The 18,828-nt window shown below is 33.6% G+C and overlaps 1 protein-coding gene across 1 annotated transcript; it reads right to left on the minus strand.

Moving 5' to 3' along the window:
• Positions 1–8,829: 8,829 nt before the first annotated feature.
• On the minus strand, positions 8,830–15,697 carry LOC148942225 (uncharacterized). The gene is made up of 2 exons (XM_089103475.1): positions 15,522–15,697; positions 8,830–9,172 (listed from the first exon to the last, which is right to left on the minus strand). Exons 1-2 carry the CDS (start codon positions 15,619–15,621, stop codon positions 8,967–8,969), a joined length of 306 nt encoding a protein of 101 aa, XP_088959601.1. The 5' UTR covers positions 15,622–15,697; the 3' UTR covers positions 8,830–8,966.
• Positions 15,698–18,828: the final 3,131 nt, after the last annotated feature.

Below are 18,828 nucleotides of genomic sequence, written 5' to 3' on the forward strand. Positions count from 1 at the left end.
TTTGAATAATATATGTCATCTCATTGATATTTCTTTATCTTATTTTTTGATGCTATCACCCTTGTGTACCCTGAATTCTATTATATTTTTGTCATGTCAGTATATATGCAGCTCTCATAATTTCTTACTACCCATATTATACTTTGGGCGAATATTTGGAGTAATATGTGTCATTTCATTGATATTCATTTATATTTGTCTGTGATCCTATCACCTTCAGGTAGGCTGACTACTATTATATTTTTTTTTTCATGTCAGCATACTTACAGCTTACATAATTTTCTGGTCCCACATTATAAATTGGGCCAATACTTTGTATCTACTTTCATTCTACTGATATCTCTTTATGCTTTTAGTGATCCTCTCACCTTCATGGAGCCTAATTTCTATTGTTTTTTTGTCAGTCCAGCACACTTGTAGCTCATGTAATAGCAACTGGTGTCACATTATACTTTGGTCCAGTACTTTGGATAATTTGTGCCATCCCACTTATATTCCTATGTGTATATTTATTATGTGTGATAATTATGGGTGATTTTTCTTTTCTTTTGAATTCTTCTATTCTTAATTCGGTTATATTTGATCAAACAATTAGGGCTGGTAAACAAGAGACTCACACGCTTGACCCTCTCCTTGAATCTACCGTTAATTCTAGCTGTAATTATCACACTACCATTGATTATTGTAATAAAATTATACCCTCACTGTCTTTAAATAGTAGCTTTAATGTATTTTGTTTGAATGTGAGTGGGATAAAAGATCAGGGGGATATTCTAAAATCGTATATGTGGTCTGATAATTCTTGCCCTTTTGATATAATAGGTTTAACAGAAACATGGTTACCTGATGGTGAAAATTTTAGAGCCTATGATATGCATGGTTATATTGCTATCGATAACCCCAGAATGGTAACAAAGTGCTCAAGGGATATTTCTTTATTTATAAAGCCTGATATCGAGTTTAGTAGAGGGTCTGACCATATTCCTTGTTTAAATCAGTAGTGTCCAATAGTAGGACTGTTTAATCTCTTGTTATTGGTCTGAAAAGCCAGTTTGCATGTGAGACTGTTTGTTTGTTTTATAAGCCCCCTCCTTTTCCAACACATTTGTTCTGCGATTTGCTTGATCAACTTTCTTGTGTGGGGTCTTTCTCTAAAAAATGTATTTGTGTTTTTGGATATTTTAATTGTAATATGATAAATATTGGATCAAGTCATGAATGTGACCATCTCTTTGATGTGCTTTCTTCTGCTGGTCTACTTCCTTCAATTTTATTTCCTTCTCGTGTTGACCCTACTAAAAAATCTGCCACTTTAATAGACAATATTTTCATTTCTCATTCTTCTAATTTGAAGTTTACTTTTGGTCTTGTTTTCACTGATCTTTCTGATCACTTCCCTATTTATATTTCACTTTTTGTGCCTCAAACTGAGATTGCTGTGGATGAGCAGGTTGAGTCTTCTTTCAGAACTTCCAAAGATAAAGAAATTCCTAATTTAATGCATAGTCTTCAGAGTAATGATTGGTCTAGTGTTGTTGAAGCTAATGATGTTGAATGTGCAACGAATTTATTTTTGTGTCGTATGGGAGCTCTGTTGGATAAGCATTTTCCTCTTAGAAAGAGGCCAAGGAATTCCATACCTAAATGTCTATGGATGTCTAGAGGTCTGATCAATGCTACACATATGAAGGCGTCTCTGTTCAAGGCTGCATGTAAAAGTAAGACACAGGATGATCTTTTGAAGTATAAACTTAATAAAAATGTGCTTACTTCTTCAGTACGTGCAGCCAATAAGCTATATTTTTTGCGTCGAATTTATGAGTGTAAGGGGAATTTGCGAAAGGTTTGGACTGTAGTTAATGAAGCTCTTTCCCACAAGAGACTAAAACAGTCCCCCCCTTGTCGCTACAGGAAAGCTGATAGCTCTTTCGTGGACAAAAATTCTTCAGCAAGCGCCTTCAATTCGTATTTTACCTCACTTCCTTCAGTTCCTATTCCATCCTACAGCAGAGTAAGTAGTTTTCCCTTAGCAGAAAAGTCATTTTTCCTTTTTCCATGCGGTGATACCGAAATTTCTAACATTATTTCTCAGCTTTCAAGTAGCCGTTCAGTTGATGGTTTTGGTTTGAGCTGTAATGTTCTTAAAAAAATTGGTCAGTTTGTTTCTAACCCCATCTCACACATAACTAACCTCTGTCTTTCTTCTGGTGTTTTTCCTCATTTATTTAAGGTTGCTAATGTTGTACCTTTCTTTAAAAAGGTGATTCATCTCTAATTTCAAACTATAGACCTATTTCTTTCCTTCCTGTAATTTCTAAGGTTGTTGAAAAAGTAGTGTATTGTAGACTCTCTTCATTTATATTTATTACTGATACGATTGCAGGTAATTCTTTCATAGATAACCATCATTACAGTTTTTGTCGTAGTTTTTTCACCTTGTTTTCACTTGAAGATGCAACAAAAATTTTTCATGTTAACCTTGAAAAGGGCATGTGTGTTATGGGTCTTTTTCTTGACTTTTCAAAGGCATTTGATATAGTCGTTCACTCTGTTCTTTTGTCTAAATTATCTTCATTTGGAGTGCATGGAGTCCCACTTGAATGGTTTAGGTCTTACCTCTCAGGGAGATATCAGTATGTTTCGGTTAATGGTACTTCTTCCTCTTACTTGTCTATTGTGAAAGGTGTCCCACAGGGCTCTGTGCTTGGACCACTTTTGTTTTTAATTTATATTAATGATCTTGTTGATGGTCTTCATCCTCTTGTGCACCCTATAATTTTTGCTGATGACAGTAACTTTTTCAGTGCTGCAGTGGACCTGCCATCTATCCTTTCCCTAGCACAAAGTCTTCTTGATAAAGTAAAAGATTGGTGCTGGTCAAATGGTAAGACTATTAACAGCCAAAAAAGTGTCATTGTGCACTTTAGGACCCCTTATCGTATGAGAGACGCAAGGGAGCCAACCATACTGACTTATGGGAATGATATTATACCACAAGCTACTATAGTGAAATTTCTTGGTGTGTATCTTGACTATTTTCTTTCTTTTAAACCCCATATAACTCATACCTATTCCCTTGTCCTCCGCCAATCTTCAATGTTATACAGGGTTAACTCATTTCTTCCCCCAGATGTTATGCTTTCTCTTTATTATGCTTTTATTTTTCCTTACCTTTCTTATTGCTGTTCTGTTGGGGTAGTACTAGTAAATCTCTTCTCTGCTCACTTCAAAGAGCCCAAAATAGGGCAGTGAAGGCCGCTTTTCTTCTACCTCGTTTTTACTTCCTCTGATCTTTATAATGATACTGGAATAGCTCCACTGGATTGTATTGTGGGTAAAATTTACCTTTATTTAGCCCATTTTGCTTTTCTAGGTACACTTCCACCATCTCTGCAGCAGTTTTTCTTTCTCTCAGGCTCAGGTAGGTACTCTTCTTTTTTACGTAGCTCTTATCGCAGGTTCATTTTACCTAAGCGATCATCGACAGCAGGTCAGAGGTCTCCTGTTTATCAATCTATTTTACTATGGAGCTCCATCCCTCCTGATGTCCCTCTATCTCTTTCTGCAAAGGCACTTTCTCACTTGGTATTTCCAGTATAGTATTTTCCCCCTTTTTTCTTCTTTTTTTTGCATTCAATCCACATTTATGTCTTTTTTTTTCATTCAATACATTTCTCTGATTTTTTATTTTTATATTTAATCCTAATTTCCAATATGTTCTTCATTTATTTATTTTTTTCAGTTATTTGTGAATTTTCCTTTTAATTCTCCTATTTTAATAAATGTCTCTTATCCATTTTTTTTCTTTTTTCTTTTTTTTATGTGCTTTATAATAGTGTCTTATTTGTTTTGTTGGCCCTTTGCAAGGTGAGCTTCTTGGGCGTGTATAAATTTTAAGTTTGTAATTTTTTTTTTTTTTTAGTATTAATAAATTGATTGATTGATTAAAACACGAAATGATTTAAAGTATTATTTTCTTTTTCCCTGAAAAGATTATGTCAATATAAAACGAACAGAAATTAATTAAAAAACCTTTTTCCACAAAATAAGTTTTTCAAAGAAAAGTAAAGAACTCCATTAAACAAAAAATGAGCAAAACTAAAATCAAATAATCTACCAAGCGTGAAACTACCACAAATCAGCATTGGTAAATAAATTAAACCCAAAATGAACAGAAATTACAGTAATTAACCGAGTCAAACTCAAAACGAGCAAAAATTAACATAAGTTGGGCACAAAACCCCTATGCCTTCCCAAGGCCAGAACAAAATTTGCACTTTACTGAAAAAATACAAATGAATGTGCATTGTAAGTTTAATATACATATACTGATATTTAGTAATCAAAATGTTAACATTATTTGATTTATTAAAGTTATAAAAGTAAAAAACATTTATATTTTTTCAGTAAAGTGCAAATTTTGTTCTGGGCTTGGGAAGGCATAGGGGTTTTGTGCTCAACCTATGTTAATTTCTGCTCGTTTTGAGTTTGACTCGGTTAATTATTGTAATTTCTGTTCATTTTGGGTTTCATTTATTTACAAATGCTGATTTGTGGTAGTTTCACGCTTGGTAGATTATTTGATTTTAGTTTTGCTCATTTTTTGTTTAATGGAGTTCTTTACTTTTCTTTGAAAAACTTATTTTGTGGAAAAAGTTTTTTTTAATTAATAATTAATAAGAACCGTAAGAAGTTTTTCGTTTTAAGGGGATGTGGTTGTCTACTGCTAGATTTTCAGGCTCTCTTGTCGGCAAATTTGCCTAAGGACAATGGACCTCTCCAGGATCAAGAATTTGGGGGTTGAAAAGTGACAAAAGTTGACATTTGCTAGTGAATGAGTGAAAGCACGCTTGTTTTTACGAATGGATAACATCTCGACGGAAGAAAAAAAGTACAAGAGAAGGAATTTTAATTGAACTGGTAATTTTATCAAATGAGCAAAATTTTATACGAAGGGATAATTTTTCGAGGGATAATCGTCTAAGGAGGGAGGGAGGGAATCATTCGGGAAGGACATTATCCAGAAAATTCTTAATGTAAAAGCAACGACGAAAATTCATTGAAAGTTGAATTCAAAGTGTTCTCTTTGGGTGGGGGAGCGGGGAATTATTTGGACACAATAAACACATAAATAACTTAGAGATTTTTATTGAAAGTCAAATTCAAAACAATGTTTTTTCTCTGGGTTTACCGATGACAATCGTTCTAAGGTTTTTAATAACCATATATATATATATATATATATATATATATATATATATATATATATATATATATATATATATATATATATATATATATATATATATATATATATATATATATATATATATATATATATATATATATATATATATATATATAAATGTCAAATGGATGGTAAGTATTAAGGAAACCAGGGGCGTAGTTTGCTATGGCGAAGGGGTTAACAGCCCCTCCCAGACCTTGGTCTGCCTCCCCCCAGACATAAACTAAATTGTCAACGACTAAAATAAATCGTCATTGAATATCAAATTTGAAAGTGTGTTTTCTTGTGGATTTATCTAAGACAATCGTTCTAAGAAATTGAATTATATTTGAAAAAGATATGAGCAACTAGCCGAAACCTATACATAAATAAGTAACTAAAATAAAAGAGAACTCGGGCAATTTTGAATAAACATCTGACATCGGTATTAGCCTATTTTCTTAAATAGGAAAATATGAATGCAAAAGACAGATAAAAAACGTATATTTATATGCAATACATAGTAGTAACATTTGGGAGCCGACGAAACATGCCGGTAGAAACATGAGGACAATATTTAAACAGCTTCTGTAATTATACCTTTGGAGATCTCCTCGCAGCCCTCAGGGCAAGGGCTGTAAGTTAGGCTTGAAACTTGAAATAGAGAGCTCGAACACAAGATGTCATCCAACCCCAAACGAATAATTATTTTTTCATTTACCATTTTGAGCCCTACCTCCATGGCTAAGTTCCTAGACCTTGTGTCCAGAAGACGAGGGGACGAATACAGGAGAGAAGAGGGTTCGTTTAAGAGACAAAATAACACTTCTTGTGTGAGGACCAGAAATGTATCCCGGGAAGGTAATACCAAGATACTATGTCAACCTTATTTTTTGAGGGGGGGGCTTAGAAGACTTCATACCCATCAGAATTCTGAAAAATCAACGTTTTGCGTTTACTTCCCGATTTTTCAAATTGTGAATTTACAATATAAGGAGCACTGACAAATAGGAGTTAGAATTTTATCTAATCCGACAAAACTTCTTATTCAACACCCTTTTTTTGGCCCGTCGGGAACCCCGAACGACTATAAAATTACATGTGCCGGATGACCTTTGTCTCGTAATTCTTTAAGAGATATGGAATATCCACAAGCCATCGGGAACGCCTCAGCTCCTTGCAATCCAGATTTCTCCCTGATGTTATGATTCTCAGTCCAAAGAAACCACCCCTCTTAGTAGATGCAGCATTTTTTGCTGGTTTCTCAATCCTTAGACTTGGTGACGCAGGCGCAATACGCAAATGGTTCGGTAAGGATGATCTTCCCTGGGAAATATATTTCTCCTTCAGACCCTTACGATGGACTTGACCACTACTCAAGTTGAGCCCTCTCCTGTTCCCTTTTACCACTTCAACTATCTTAGGATTCAACTAAGTAACAAGTTAGTGATTCAACGGGTATAAATGACTGTAATAATCAAACAATAGTATTCATTCGAGTTCAATAAATCGAATCCAATTTATACTCGTGGGTCCTAATTAAAAATTTAATAGGGCTATACAAAGTGCAGAATATCCCAGTAACTTGTCTTTCACTTGCTGAAGTTTACTTAATAATAAGTAAAAAATGTAAAAGAAAAAATATATACAATACCCAATTATGACATAACTTTGACCTAATTGCTTTAATAAGACACTGAAATATAGTTACCTTTTCTCGGCTAATCTGTCAATCAAGGCGGGTGACAGCGCAGAAATTCCCAAAGCGGCAAGATCAGTCATATGATAATTCCTTTGAACTGATTTTCATTATTTCTCAAGCAGGTAGACTAAAATATTTTTGGGGACTGACCTTTCCTGTACTTCAAATTAGACAATTCTGGTCCGATTAATAGAAAAAAAGCAGAATTCATACTTCTTGATGATGTAAGTCTCATCAAAACTGAATATCTCTATATCAGGCTCAGATTGAATGAATTTAAATAGTTTTTCTAAGATATCTGGGAAATTCGGTGTCGGCTCAAACTAAAAACGTTTATAATGGACGAGATAGGGCAAATGTTTACCGTACCACATCCCCTTAATATTGATTAACTGAGTACGTTCCAGCCTTGGACTGGAAAGTTGAAATTGAACCTTAATTTCAAGAGTTTAACCCTTCGTCAGGGGCGAATCTCCAGCATTTTTATGGGGGGGGGGGCAAGAGGAGTCCATGTCTGAATGCTCAAAGGGCATGGGATGTATAATATTTTTTCTATCCACATTATTGGGGGGGGGCGAAACAGATCCCCTTGCCACCCCCAAACGATGCCCCTGCCCTTCGTAGCCACAGAACCCTCACGGCTTCATTTTGTAAAATATTGATATCATTTCGACTTTTTTGTCACCTAGTAACAACAGAATAAAGGTCCTGTGCTTCCCTTGTCGATATAGAACTACTGAATTCAAACATTAAATGATGACATTTGTTTACAAAAATGAAGGTTTTTTGTTTTCAAGGATGGCAAAGAGTATTAGAGTCAATTAGTTGACCAAATGAAAGCTGACAATTGGTTAATTTGGTATTAAATAGCATCAAAACACTTAAGTTGAAACTACCACAAAAACATTTTTGTGACAGTAAGAAATAATGAAAGAATTATTCTCGAAGATGGCCCCTTTCAGGCAGACTAGAAAGTAGCTCAAATGTGGTTTTTTTTTAAGGTTTAGCCCTGGAATATATGAAGGTACACCCCTTTGATTTCGGCTGCAAGCATCTGTGATGATAGATAATTAAGTAAAATACCATAGATTCAAAAATTTAAAACTACAAAATAAAGCTCATAATCATAAATGTGTCATTGAACAAGTAGTAAAAATGCATATATTTTATTTTTTGTTCTTCAATTAGTTTTTTTAATTTTATCCAAAATCAAATAACAAAAAATGGTTGCTCTCCAAAGATTATTTGCGACGATTTCTGTGTAGATACGTTCTTAGACTACACAGGCTATACGGCGGTAAAGCCGCCGGGCTCCCGGTACTATATAGGGATATATATATATATATATATATATATATATATATATATATATATATATATATATATATATATATATATATATATATATATATATATATATATATATATATATATATATATATATATATATATATAGAAAAACCTAATTTTTTAAACAAAGCCACAAAAAATACCTAAAGAATAACTCTACACCATACACTGTCACGACTTCTTGCTCAATATACATAGACAATCGAAAAACTGCCAGAACTTTCAAATAGTTGTGGATTGTTTATTAATTGAACATTTGTTCAATTTATTTGTGTCTATTCTCTAAATTATGAGAATTAAAATTTCACTTTTTTTGCTAAATTACATTTGCACTGTCATCATACAAACAACTCACTAAACAGTGCTGTCAAACCACCAAACAAGCATGCTGAATTTCCCTTAGTTTACCATCTCTAGCTGAACTAACAACTAACTTCAGTATCACTATGTGACTTTCAATTTCCTAAAATGGCATAAATGACCCAAAAAAGAGAAAAAAGAGGTGACGTGATTGACAGCAAAATCTTCAGTCGGACCTTCACCACAAAAGTCAAACAAGACAAAACTTTACTACTCAAAAATAAACAAGATAACAAAATTTAAATTAATATATAAACAGTGGAATTAAGATAATCATACAATTAATGAATAATGTACTAGTACATGAAATAAGAAGCTACACTACAATCATACTGTAGTATTTGATTGGACAGACTCGCTTGGCGCCGAGTCTAAAACTGGAATTTCGACAATTGGAGAAACACATAGGGAAGCTTGAATTTGATCCGCTGTGCAAAACTCTGAAACAAAAACTTCAGCAAGATTTCTGATCTGTGGAAGGGGCGATTCTCTGAATTTCATCATCATGGATATGAACCGAGCATCGAAGAAATCTGAAAAAGGTTATCACTTAGCATAAACAATTACTTTCTGGGCGATCTTTTCCTGATATTTTAAATATAAGCTGTTGAGCTAGGTCAACGAAAAATTCAGATATTATATTTGAGCTGGTTCCTGAAGTTTTCTTTACCTTGCTTTACCACATTTTTTAAAATATTAACAAAAGCTTGTTCAGAAAGTGCCTGTTTACCCTTTATTAAGAGCAAATCTCGTTCACGAACGTGCGGAAAGCAGGAGAGAGCATTCCTTTCAAAGGGTTATATCAATACCTTTGTGCTGGTTATTTTTGAGATGTTTGTGACTTTGAATTGCTGAACGGCAGAGAGCAAAATTACACGATGCAGATACAACATTTGGTTTAAATTTTCTTTGAGAGTAGTAACTGGAGCCTTAAAATAAAATTTATCAATTCAAGAAATTTCATGACAATTTGTCTATAGACAATTTGTACAATTTGTCTATATTTCATAGACAAATTTTTCGTACAAATTTCCTTTTTTTCAAGAAAATTATTGCAAAGTGCTAAACACGATCTCCAGGACGGGGAAGGGGTGATTAAGAGGTAGTATCCTTCATTATATTAGCCTTTGAGAAGTCAATCTGGCCCAAGTTTAGTTTTTCGTGTTTTTTCCTAAGTTTATTAAGGTTAAGTGTTTGTGTTTTTTTTGGTTTTGCTTGAAAACACTTGATTGACTCTTAGTTATGCAAACTTGCGACAACGATCCCTAAATAGTAGTGTTAGTACAAATATAACAAAATTGTTTTTTTTTTTTTTTTTCAAAAAGCGCTAAATAATAGTTTTAATTGACCAATTTCAACCATTCAGATCTAAACATGTTTTTCTTAATTCAGTTCTGAAAGTTTTATATAATTCATTTGTTCATCCTTACATTTTATACACTAAAAAACAATTTTCTTCAACTGAAAGTAAGGAGCAACATTGAAACTATAAATGAACGGAAATTATGACGTGCATGAGATGGTGGCTTCCTCCTCAATAGCTCGCTCTTTACGCTAAAGTATTTTAGAACTTTAAAAAAGTCTTTTATTCTAGTTAAACGGCCTTTGTATTACAGGAGTCGTTCTTAAAGAATCGGGACAAACAGTCAGACTTTAGCGTAAAGAGTGAGGTGTTGAGGAGGGGGCAACCCCCCGAGAGTAGGGAATGTTTTCTGATAGTTTTAAGTTTCAATGTTGCTCCTTCCTTTCAGTTGAAAAAAACTTTTTTTTAAATTCAATTTGTGACCGTTTTTCAAATAGTACCAAGAAATCCAGCTTCACTCCATGGAAAATTACCTCTCCCCGCAGAAAATTCCTCCATATAGAATACCCCTCCACAGTTGCAGTTGTGGGGGGGTATTGTCTGGGGATGATTCCGCCTAAAAAATTCTCCTTGGCATACTTTCATTTGAAAAAGACGTTAATTTCTGATCAATTCTTAAATCATGTCGGATATACCCACTCCATGGAAATATTTTCGGAAATCCCTCCCGCCCTCGGTGAAATTTGCTCCTGAGGAAAACACCCCCCCCCTCTGTGGAAAACCCTTCCATACAATACCAACAACTCTGAAAATTTCTCACAGAACAACTCCACATGTTAAATTTAGTCGGCAAAGACAAAGTAAGACAAATAAAAAGAATTTCGTAGAGGAATTTTGGCAAATTCCCCCTGTGAAAAATTGTCCCTGGAAAGATCACCCCCAGTAATCTTCCCTCCCAAAAAAAATGTGTCACTGTAGTAAATCCCCCAAGCAGAAAATCCCCCTTGCCCCCAAAAAAGATGTCAGTATACTCCCCAATAATAAATACTAAACGTAAACAATGGTAATATTCGTAACTTACAGCCCTTTCCCCAGGGGCTGTGGGGGGCCATGTTATTCCCAAAGGCATAGTTATTGAGCCTTTCAGCTGCCCTGAACAAACTGGTTATCTTGAAATTTGGATCGGATGAATTTGGGGAAAAGGGGCGTGGGAGGGATCCTAGCTGCCCTACGATATTTTTAGTTACTTAAAAAGGACATTTCCGATCAAACGAGTCCTCTCCCGATCTTATAGGATCCCTGGTTCGATATGATTGCCCCTGGGAAAAACAATCAAACAAATAAACACGCAACAGTGATCTTTCTTCTGGCAAAGATGCAGAAGTCCAACAATTTAAAAATTCCACATTTTTGTATATATGAGCCTGAAACCTCTACAATCCGATTCTCTGACATGCTGAATCTGATGGTTTGTTTTTCATTAAGATCAATTGGCGTTTTAGGGGCGTTTCCCTCTTTTTCAAAAGCCGGGTCTCGTAACTTTTGATGGGTAATATTAAACTTAATGAACTTCACTGAATTCCGTCTTTTTGATGAATCTATTGTTATCAAAACTTAAGATAGATACTGATGTATCTATTGTTTTTCATTAAGATCAATTGGCGTTTTAGGGCTGTTTTCCTCTTTTTCAAAAGCCCAGGTTCGTAACTTTTGATGGGTAACATTAAACTTAATGAACCCTATTGAATTCAGTCTTTTTGATGTATCTATTGTTATCAAAACTCTGTTTTTTAGACATTTGAGCCGCGTCGCTATTTGCTTACAGTTCGTTGCCATGAACTGTTTGATATGGTTTCTCTTTTTAGGCTAGTAATTTTGTTTTAAATTTTAAGCAGATACAGATAGTGCAGAATAAAGCGTTAAGCTTACTCGGTGATTTTGAAATAAGTGGATGTACAATGGATTGTTATCGACATTTTAATAATTTAAATGTTGGGCAGTTGAGAGATTATGAAACCCGTATTTTCAGGCCTCGGGGTTTGAATAAGCTAGCACCTAATAATTTTTGTGACATTTATATGGATTGTTATCGACATTTTAATAATTTAAATGTTGGGCAGTTGAGAGATTATAAAACCAGTATTTTTATGCCTCGATGTTTGAATAAGCTAGCACCTAATTATTTTTGTGATGTTTACATGGATTGTTATCGATATTTTAATAATTTAAATGTTGGACAGTTGAGATTATAATAAAGGTATTTTTATGCCTTGGTGTTTGAAAAAGCTGGCACCTAATTATTTTTGTGACGTTTACATGGATTGTTATCGACATTTTATTAATATAAATGTTGAGCAGTTGAGAGATTATAAAACCTTTATTTTTATGCCTCGGTGTTTGAATAAGCTAGCACCTAATTATTTTTGTGACGTTTACATGGATTGTTATCGATATTTTAATAATTTAAATGTTGGACAGTTGAGATTATAATAAAGGTATTTTTATGCCTTGGTGTTTGAAAAAGCTGGCACCTAATTATTTTTGTGACGTTTACATAGATTGTTATCGACATTTTAATAATCTAAATGTTGAGCAGTTGAGAGATTATAAAACCTGTATTTTTATGCCTCGGTGTTTGAATAAGCTAGCACCTAATTATTTTTGTGACGTTTACATGGATTGTTATCGATATTTTAATAATTTAAATGTTGGACAGTAGAGATTATAATAAAGGTATTTTTATGCCTTGGTGTTTGAAAAAGCTGGCACCTGATTATTTTTGTGACGTTTACATGGATTGTTATCAACATTTTAATAATCTAAATGTTCAGCAGTTGAGAGATTATAAAACCTGTATTTTTATGCCTCGGTGTTTGAATAAGCTAGCACCTAATTATTTTTGTGACGTTTACATGGATTGTTATCGATATTTTAATAATTTAAATGTTGGACAGTTGAGATTATAATAAAGGTATTTTTATGCCTTGGTGTTTGAAAAAGCTGGCACCTGATTATTTTTGTGACGTTTACATGGATTGTTATCAACATTTTAATAATCTAAATGTTCAGCAGTTGAGAGATTATAAAACCTGTATTTTTATGCCTCGGTGTTTGAATAAGCTAGCACCTAATTATTTTTGTGACGTTTACATGGATTGTTATCGATATTTTAATAATTTAAATGTTGGACAGTAGAGATTATAATAAAGGTATTTTTATGCCTTGGTGTTTGAAAAAGCTGGCACCTGATTATTTTTGTGACGTTTACATGGATTGTTATCAACATTTTAATAATCTAAATGTTCAGCAGTTGAGAGATTATAAAACCTGTATTTTTATGCCTCGGTGTTTGAATAAGCTAGCACCTAATTATTTTTGTGACGTTTACATGGATTGTTATCGATATTTTAATAATTTAAATGTTGGACAGTTGAGATTATAATAAAGGTATTTTTATGCCTCGGTATTTGAATAAGCTAGCACCTAATTATTTTTGTGACGTTTACATGAATTGTTATCGATATTTTAATAATTTAAATGTTGGAAAGTTGAGATTATAATAAAGGTATTTTATACATGGATTGTTAACGGCATTTTAATAATCTAAATGTTGGGCAGTTGAGAGATTATAAAACCTGTATTTTTATGCCTCGGTGTTTGAATAAGCTACCCAGCACCTAATTATTTTTGTGACGTTTACATAGATTTTTATCGATATTTTAATAATCTAAATGTTGGGCAGTAATTATTTTTGTGACGTTTACATGGATTGTTATCGACATTTTAATAATCTAAACAATGGGCAGTTGAGAGATTATAAAACCGGGATTTTCATTTCTCGGTGTTTTAATAAGCTAACACCTAATTATTTTTGTGATGTTTACATGGATTGTTATCGACATTTTAATAATCTAAATGTTGGGCAGTTGAGAGATTATAAAACCGGTATTTTTGTGCCTCGGTGTTTGAATAAGCTAGCACCTAATAATTTTGTGACGTTTACATGGATTGTTATTGACATTTTAAATATTCAAATGTTGGACAGTTGAGAGATTATAAAACCGGTATTTTCATGCCCCGGCGTTTGAATAAGATAGTACCTAATTATTTTTATGACGTTTACATGGACTGTTAGCGACATTTTAATAATTTAAATGTTGGGCAGTTGAGTGATTATAAAACCGGTATTTTCATGCCTCGGAGTTTGAATAAAATAGCACCTAAATAGTTTTGTGATGTTTACATGGATTGTATTTGACATTTTAGTAATTTAAATGTTTGGCAGTTGAGAGATTAAAAAACCTGCATTTTTATGCCTCTGTGTTTGAACAAGCAAGCACCTAATAATTTTTATGACGTTTACATGGATTGTTATTGATATTTCAATAATTTAAATGTTGGGCAGTTGAGAGATTATAAAACCGGTATTTTCATACCTCGGTGTTTGAATAAGCTAGCATCTAATTATTTTAGTGACGTTTACATGGATTGTTATCGACATTTTAATAATTTAAATGTTGGGCAGTTGAGAGATTATAAAACCGGTATTTTCAAGTCTCGGTGTTTCAATAAGCTAACATCTAATCATTTTTGTGACGACCAACGAATTCTACGTACCATTCTTACAGAAGAAGAATTCTGCTGACCTAGTACACGAGAGACGAAATACTGCCAGGTCTAGTTTTGCACTTAGATATGTGGGTTTTTCGGTTGGAATAGAAAGTCCTGAAAGCACTAGGATGATCGAGGTTCCGATGAGGTTTGTTTTTTATTCTTCTATAAAAAATAAATATCATTATATTTTATATATTGTGCTATGTTTTTTATTAAGAATTGCATTTGTTCTTCTTTTTTGTTCTTTTTTTTAATATAAACAAATTTGTATTGATTTTGACGTGGCACGTCGTTCGTTTTTTTTTTTGAATATTGGTATTTAATAATAAATAAATTTCTCTCTCTCTCTCTTCTCTATCAGGAACCTTTTCTCTACTTTTTCCTACAATTTCCTTTTCCCTATTTTTTTTCTCTCTTTAAATTTTGTTCTAAGCCTTCATGCTGCTTATAAAAATAGGACATTGGAAAAAAGGACAACTTAGTGCAAACCAACGGTAATAACCTTTTTATCTCCACTCCCAGTTATAACTATGCCCACGGGTATAGCAAATGAGTCTTTCTAGCCTGTTTTACTATGGCAATCATTTGCTTCATACCAAAGTCACGCTAATAGTTCTATAATTACCTTTACCACATTTCTTATAAAAAGGTTAATAAAACATTTTTTGTTAATTAAGGTTTCTGTAACTCCAAAAAGTGGAAACTTCTGGAAAGATTCTTTTCAAAAGACTCCATTTTGTAATTTAGCAAAACAAAAATGAATACCCACAGACTACATTAAATAACTATATACATAAACACATGAAAAATATCGTAAATACGAAATTGCTATTCAACAAAAATTAAGAAAAGGAAGCTGAGAAAGGGAGAGATAAAAAAGTAGTTGCTCTTTAACCTGGATCTTTCTTTTAGCAAGAGCATAGAGATGAAGACAGAACAACAAATAAAATAGAAGTGATGCTTACAATGGGGATAATTCACATCGAAAAGGAATATAAAGGCACATAAAGAGTTGATTGTTATTCCAATTCTGGGTGTAGATAAATTCGAGAAAATGGCTTCCATTGCTCCATTTTCTAAGAAGAACGTCTTGAAGGGTGGATCTAAAATCAAACAATCATTATCTTTCCGAAACTACCTCTTAATAGAGATAAAATTCTCTCAGGGATGTAAGAACTATCACATAATAAAAAGCAGCACTAGAACTGCTGCTGGCGGGTTATAGTAACCCTGGGACAGAGGAGCCAATTGGGAGAAGGAATTGGTCCCCCTCAGATATTGACAAATACCTTTTACAGTTTGTTTCTTGGAAAAAATCGAAAAAAATCCAAAGAGTATCTCCCTTATATTTTGGAAAATCCCTTATTTTTGTTCCTTCATTTGAAGAACTGCAAAAAATACTCCACCCCCACTAGATATTTGAGTCTTGGCGCCCCTGCGAGGCGGGGGAAGGGTACGAATAGAATGATCTAAAGAAAAGACGTTCTACCTTTTAGCAAAACAAAGCTTACACATTTCAAAGCTTACACTTCCTACTTCTTTTTAAATCTCATTGTAATTTTTCTTAGTTTCAAGAGGGTTCTATTATTTTCAATGACAGTCTTTCTGGACTATGGACAAGACAGTTCATATAAAAATGAAACACATTTTCGAAAATATGTCAAATAACAGAGATCCAACAATTTTATCAGTCGACCCAGACTATAAAAAACTATTTTAAAAACAAGATAACACCCTATTCAATGGGCTGTTCTAAAGGAAACACTGTAATAACAAAAGAGCAGTACCTGGATTTCTAGGAAGTTTTTGGGACTAGTTGACCCAATGCTAAAAAAAAAGATTTCACTGAAAACAGGCAAGAAAACCCTTCTTTTTTTTAACAGCGTAAAAATTATACTCGTATGTACCAGGGTCAAAGCTCCAATTTAGAAATACTGTTGTCTGCTGATCGGCTTGAAAGAATCAGTAGAATCCTACTTTCCATCCGCCCCAAATTCTAAAGTAAAATTATTACTAAAAAACTGCAGCACAAAGGTACGGTTCATCGAGTGTTTCGACTTAATATTCAAATTTTACCTAAAATTTAAACTGTAATGCCATATTTTATCTCTCGAGCAGAAAGCCAGAAAAAAAAACTGAAAAATATTTCTGCTATTAACACGTCTTGAGACTATATGAATTAAAAACGAACTGTAGTAAGCTGACCAATTAAGTGAGAAATTGATTTTAGTAAAAATAAAATATTAAGACGCAAAATACAAAACGCAAAGTTTTTAATTGCCACTTTTTACTAAGATAAAAGTTTGGAAATAAACCGTAAAAGAACCAAATATTCTGGGTTCCAGGATATGTGTAGGCTATTAAACAAAATTGTGAAATAACCACTTCCTTGTTTATGTACGTTTGTGGCCCGGAAAGACGTGGTTGGCATAAGGTATAAAAGACACATTTTATGGTATCTAGTAGCTTTTTATCTTATATTGCTTGGGTGACCTCTAGTCCTTTTTACTTAGGAGTACTTAGGAATATCGGAAGTGTCTTAATGTCTTATAGTTTACAATAATATTATTGCATTTGTTTTATGCTGTGGGACGAATAGTCCCAGTAGCTTATATATAGCCAGACCCTTATATCGTTGTTGTGAGTCAAATAAAAATAACCTTATTTATATTCAGCCTCTCTTTAACGGTATTTTAGCTTCTCATCCATACCCAGTAGGTACGTCTTGTGTAATTAGTCAGGCCAACACTAAGGAAAGGCTACCCCAGTTTTAATCACGTTAGGACCTTACTCCATACTCCATCCAAGGACGAGCTTAACACCCACTTTACTAAAACCAAAATTAATTTACTACATCTGGTGGCAACCGCTAAAACTGGGTCGAAAAGACTAAATAAGGTTGTAAATTAAAAACAAAATGACCTTGCCAGAAACCAAAATGCCTACCCTAACAACAGCACTAGAAATTGCAAAAATTAACCAGAATACGCGGGAGTTCCCAGTGTCAATGAATTCATCAAAAATTGAGAATTTTCGATAAGCAGACCAATATGGAAAACCTCCATTTTTTCTATTTTTTCAATTTTATTTACAATTTCCTTTTCGACGATATTCAAGATAAAATTAACCCAAATCAGTTTGGCTTTATGCCGAATCACAGCACCACGCATTGCTTAAATTATATACTTGACACTGGTTTCAAACATCTTGACTTAAATAGTTCCTACGTTGAGGCTGTTTTGCTGATATTAGCAAAGCCTTCAGAAACTTGGATCATCAGACAGTTACTGATAATTCAAGGACTTTAGTTGCCAGAGATTTTGATTTAGGTATGGCAGCCAAATTAATTTACTACATCTGGTGGCAGCCGGTAAAACTGGGTTGAAAATGCAAATCAACATTAATTCAAAGGGGAGAGTATTTGCATGCATCTTTTACTCCTTAAAATTCTGACTCAGAGTTGACGATCAAAAGTGATTACAAGGCCAATTTATACGTCGAAGGGGTATTTTCAGTAGGGAGGAGGGGGGACGGTTTACCAGTATTGATATGACTACTAAAATGTGTATCCTTGTTATAGGAGGGTGAAAAACAAACCGGCTAATGTTCGCAAAGACCCTTTTAGCTTTCCTACAAGAGAAGCTTACGTCGGCATAAGAATATCCTGACTTTAGGCCTACCCTAACAACATCACTAAGAATTGCAAAAATTAACCAGAATACGCGTGAGTTTCCAATGTCAATGAATTGATAAAAAATTGAGAATTCTCGATAGACGGGAATTTTTAATGACTTAAAAGCTGAACTAGGAAAGGTAGTTTTAGCAATAGTTTGTTAGCGTTTTAAATTTGCTGATGATTTAACTGTCTTATCACTGCAACTGAGCCCTCTGACTACTGAACAGTCTGACTTGACGGGAATTTTTAATGACCTAAAAGCTGAACTAGGAAATGTAGTTTTATCAATAGTTTGTTAGCGCTTTAAATTTGCTGATGATTTAACTGTCTTATCACTGCAACTGAGCCCCCTGACTACTGAACAGTCTGACTTGACGGGAATTTTTAATGACCTAAAATCTGAACTAAGGCTTACTTTCTGTTCAAATTGATGTTAATCGTATTTTAGATATAGTTTGTTAGAAGTTTGAATTTGCTGATGATTTAACTGTCTTATCACTGCAACTGAGCCCTCTGACTACTGAACAGTCTGACTTGACGGGAATTTTTAATGACTTAAAAGCTGAACTAGGAAAGGTAGTTTTAGCAATAGTTTG

This window comes from Artemia sp. Qi Xiang Cuo, chromosome 17, assembly GCF_049724085.1.
Source record: "Artemia sp. Qi Xiang Cuo chromosome 17, ASM4972408v1, whole genome shotgun sequence".
Classification (NCBI taxonomy): domain Eukaryota; kingdom Metazoa; phylum Arthropoda; class Branchiopoda; order Anostraca; family Artemiidae; genus Artemia; species Artemia sp. Qi Xiang Cuo.

Bases quoted from the DNA above. Each gene is read 5' to 3' on its own strand.
- LOC148942225 (XM_089103475.1), bottom strand. From the start codon at position 15,621: ATGGAAGCCATTTTCTCGAATTTATCTACACCCAGAATTGGAATAACA. The intron at 9,173-15,521 runs GTAAGCATCACT...AACCTTTTTCAG, and splicing joins CGATGTGAATTATCCCCATT to ATTTCTTCGATGCTCGGTTC.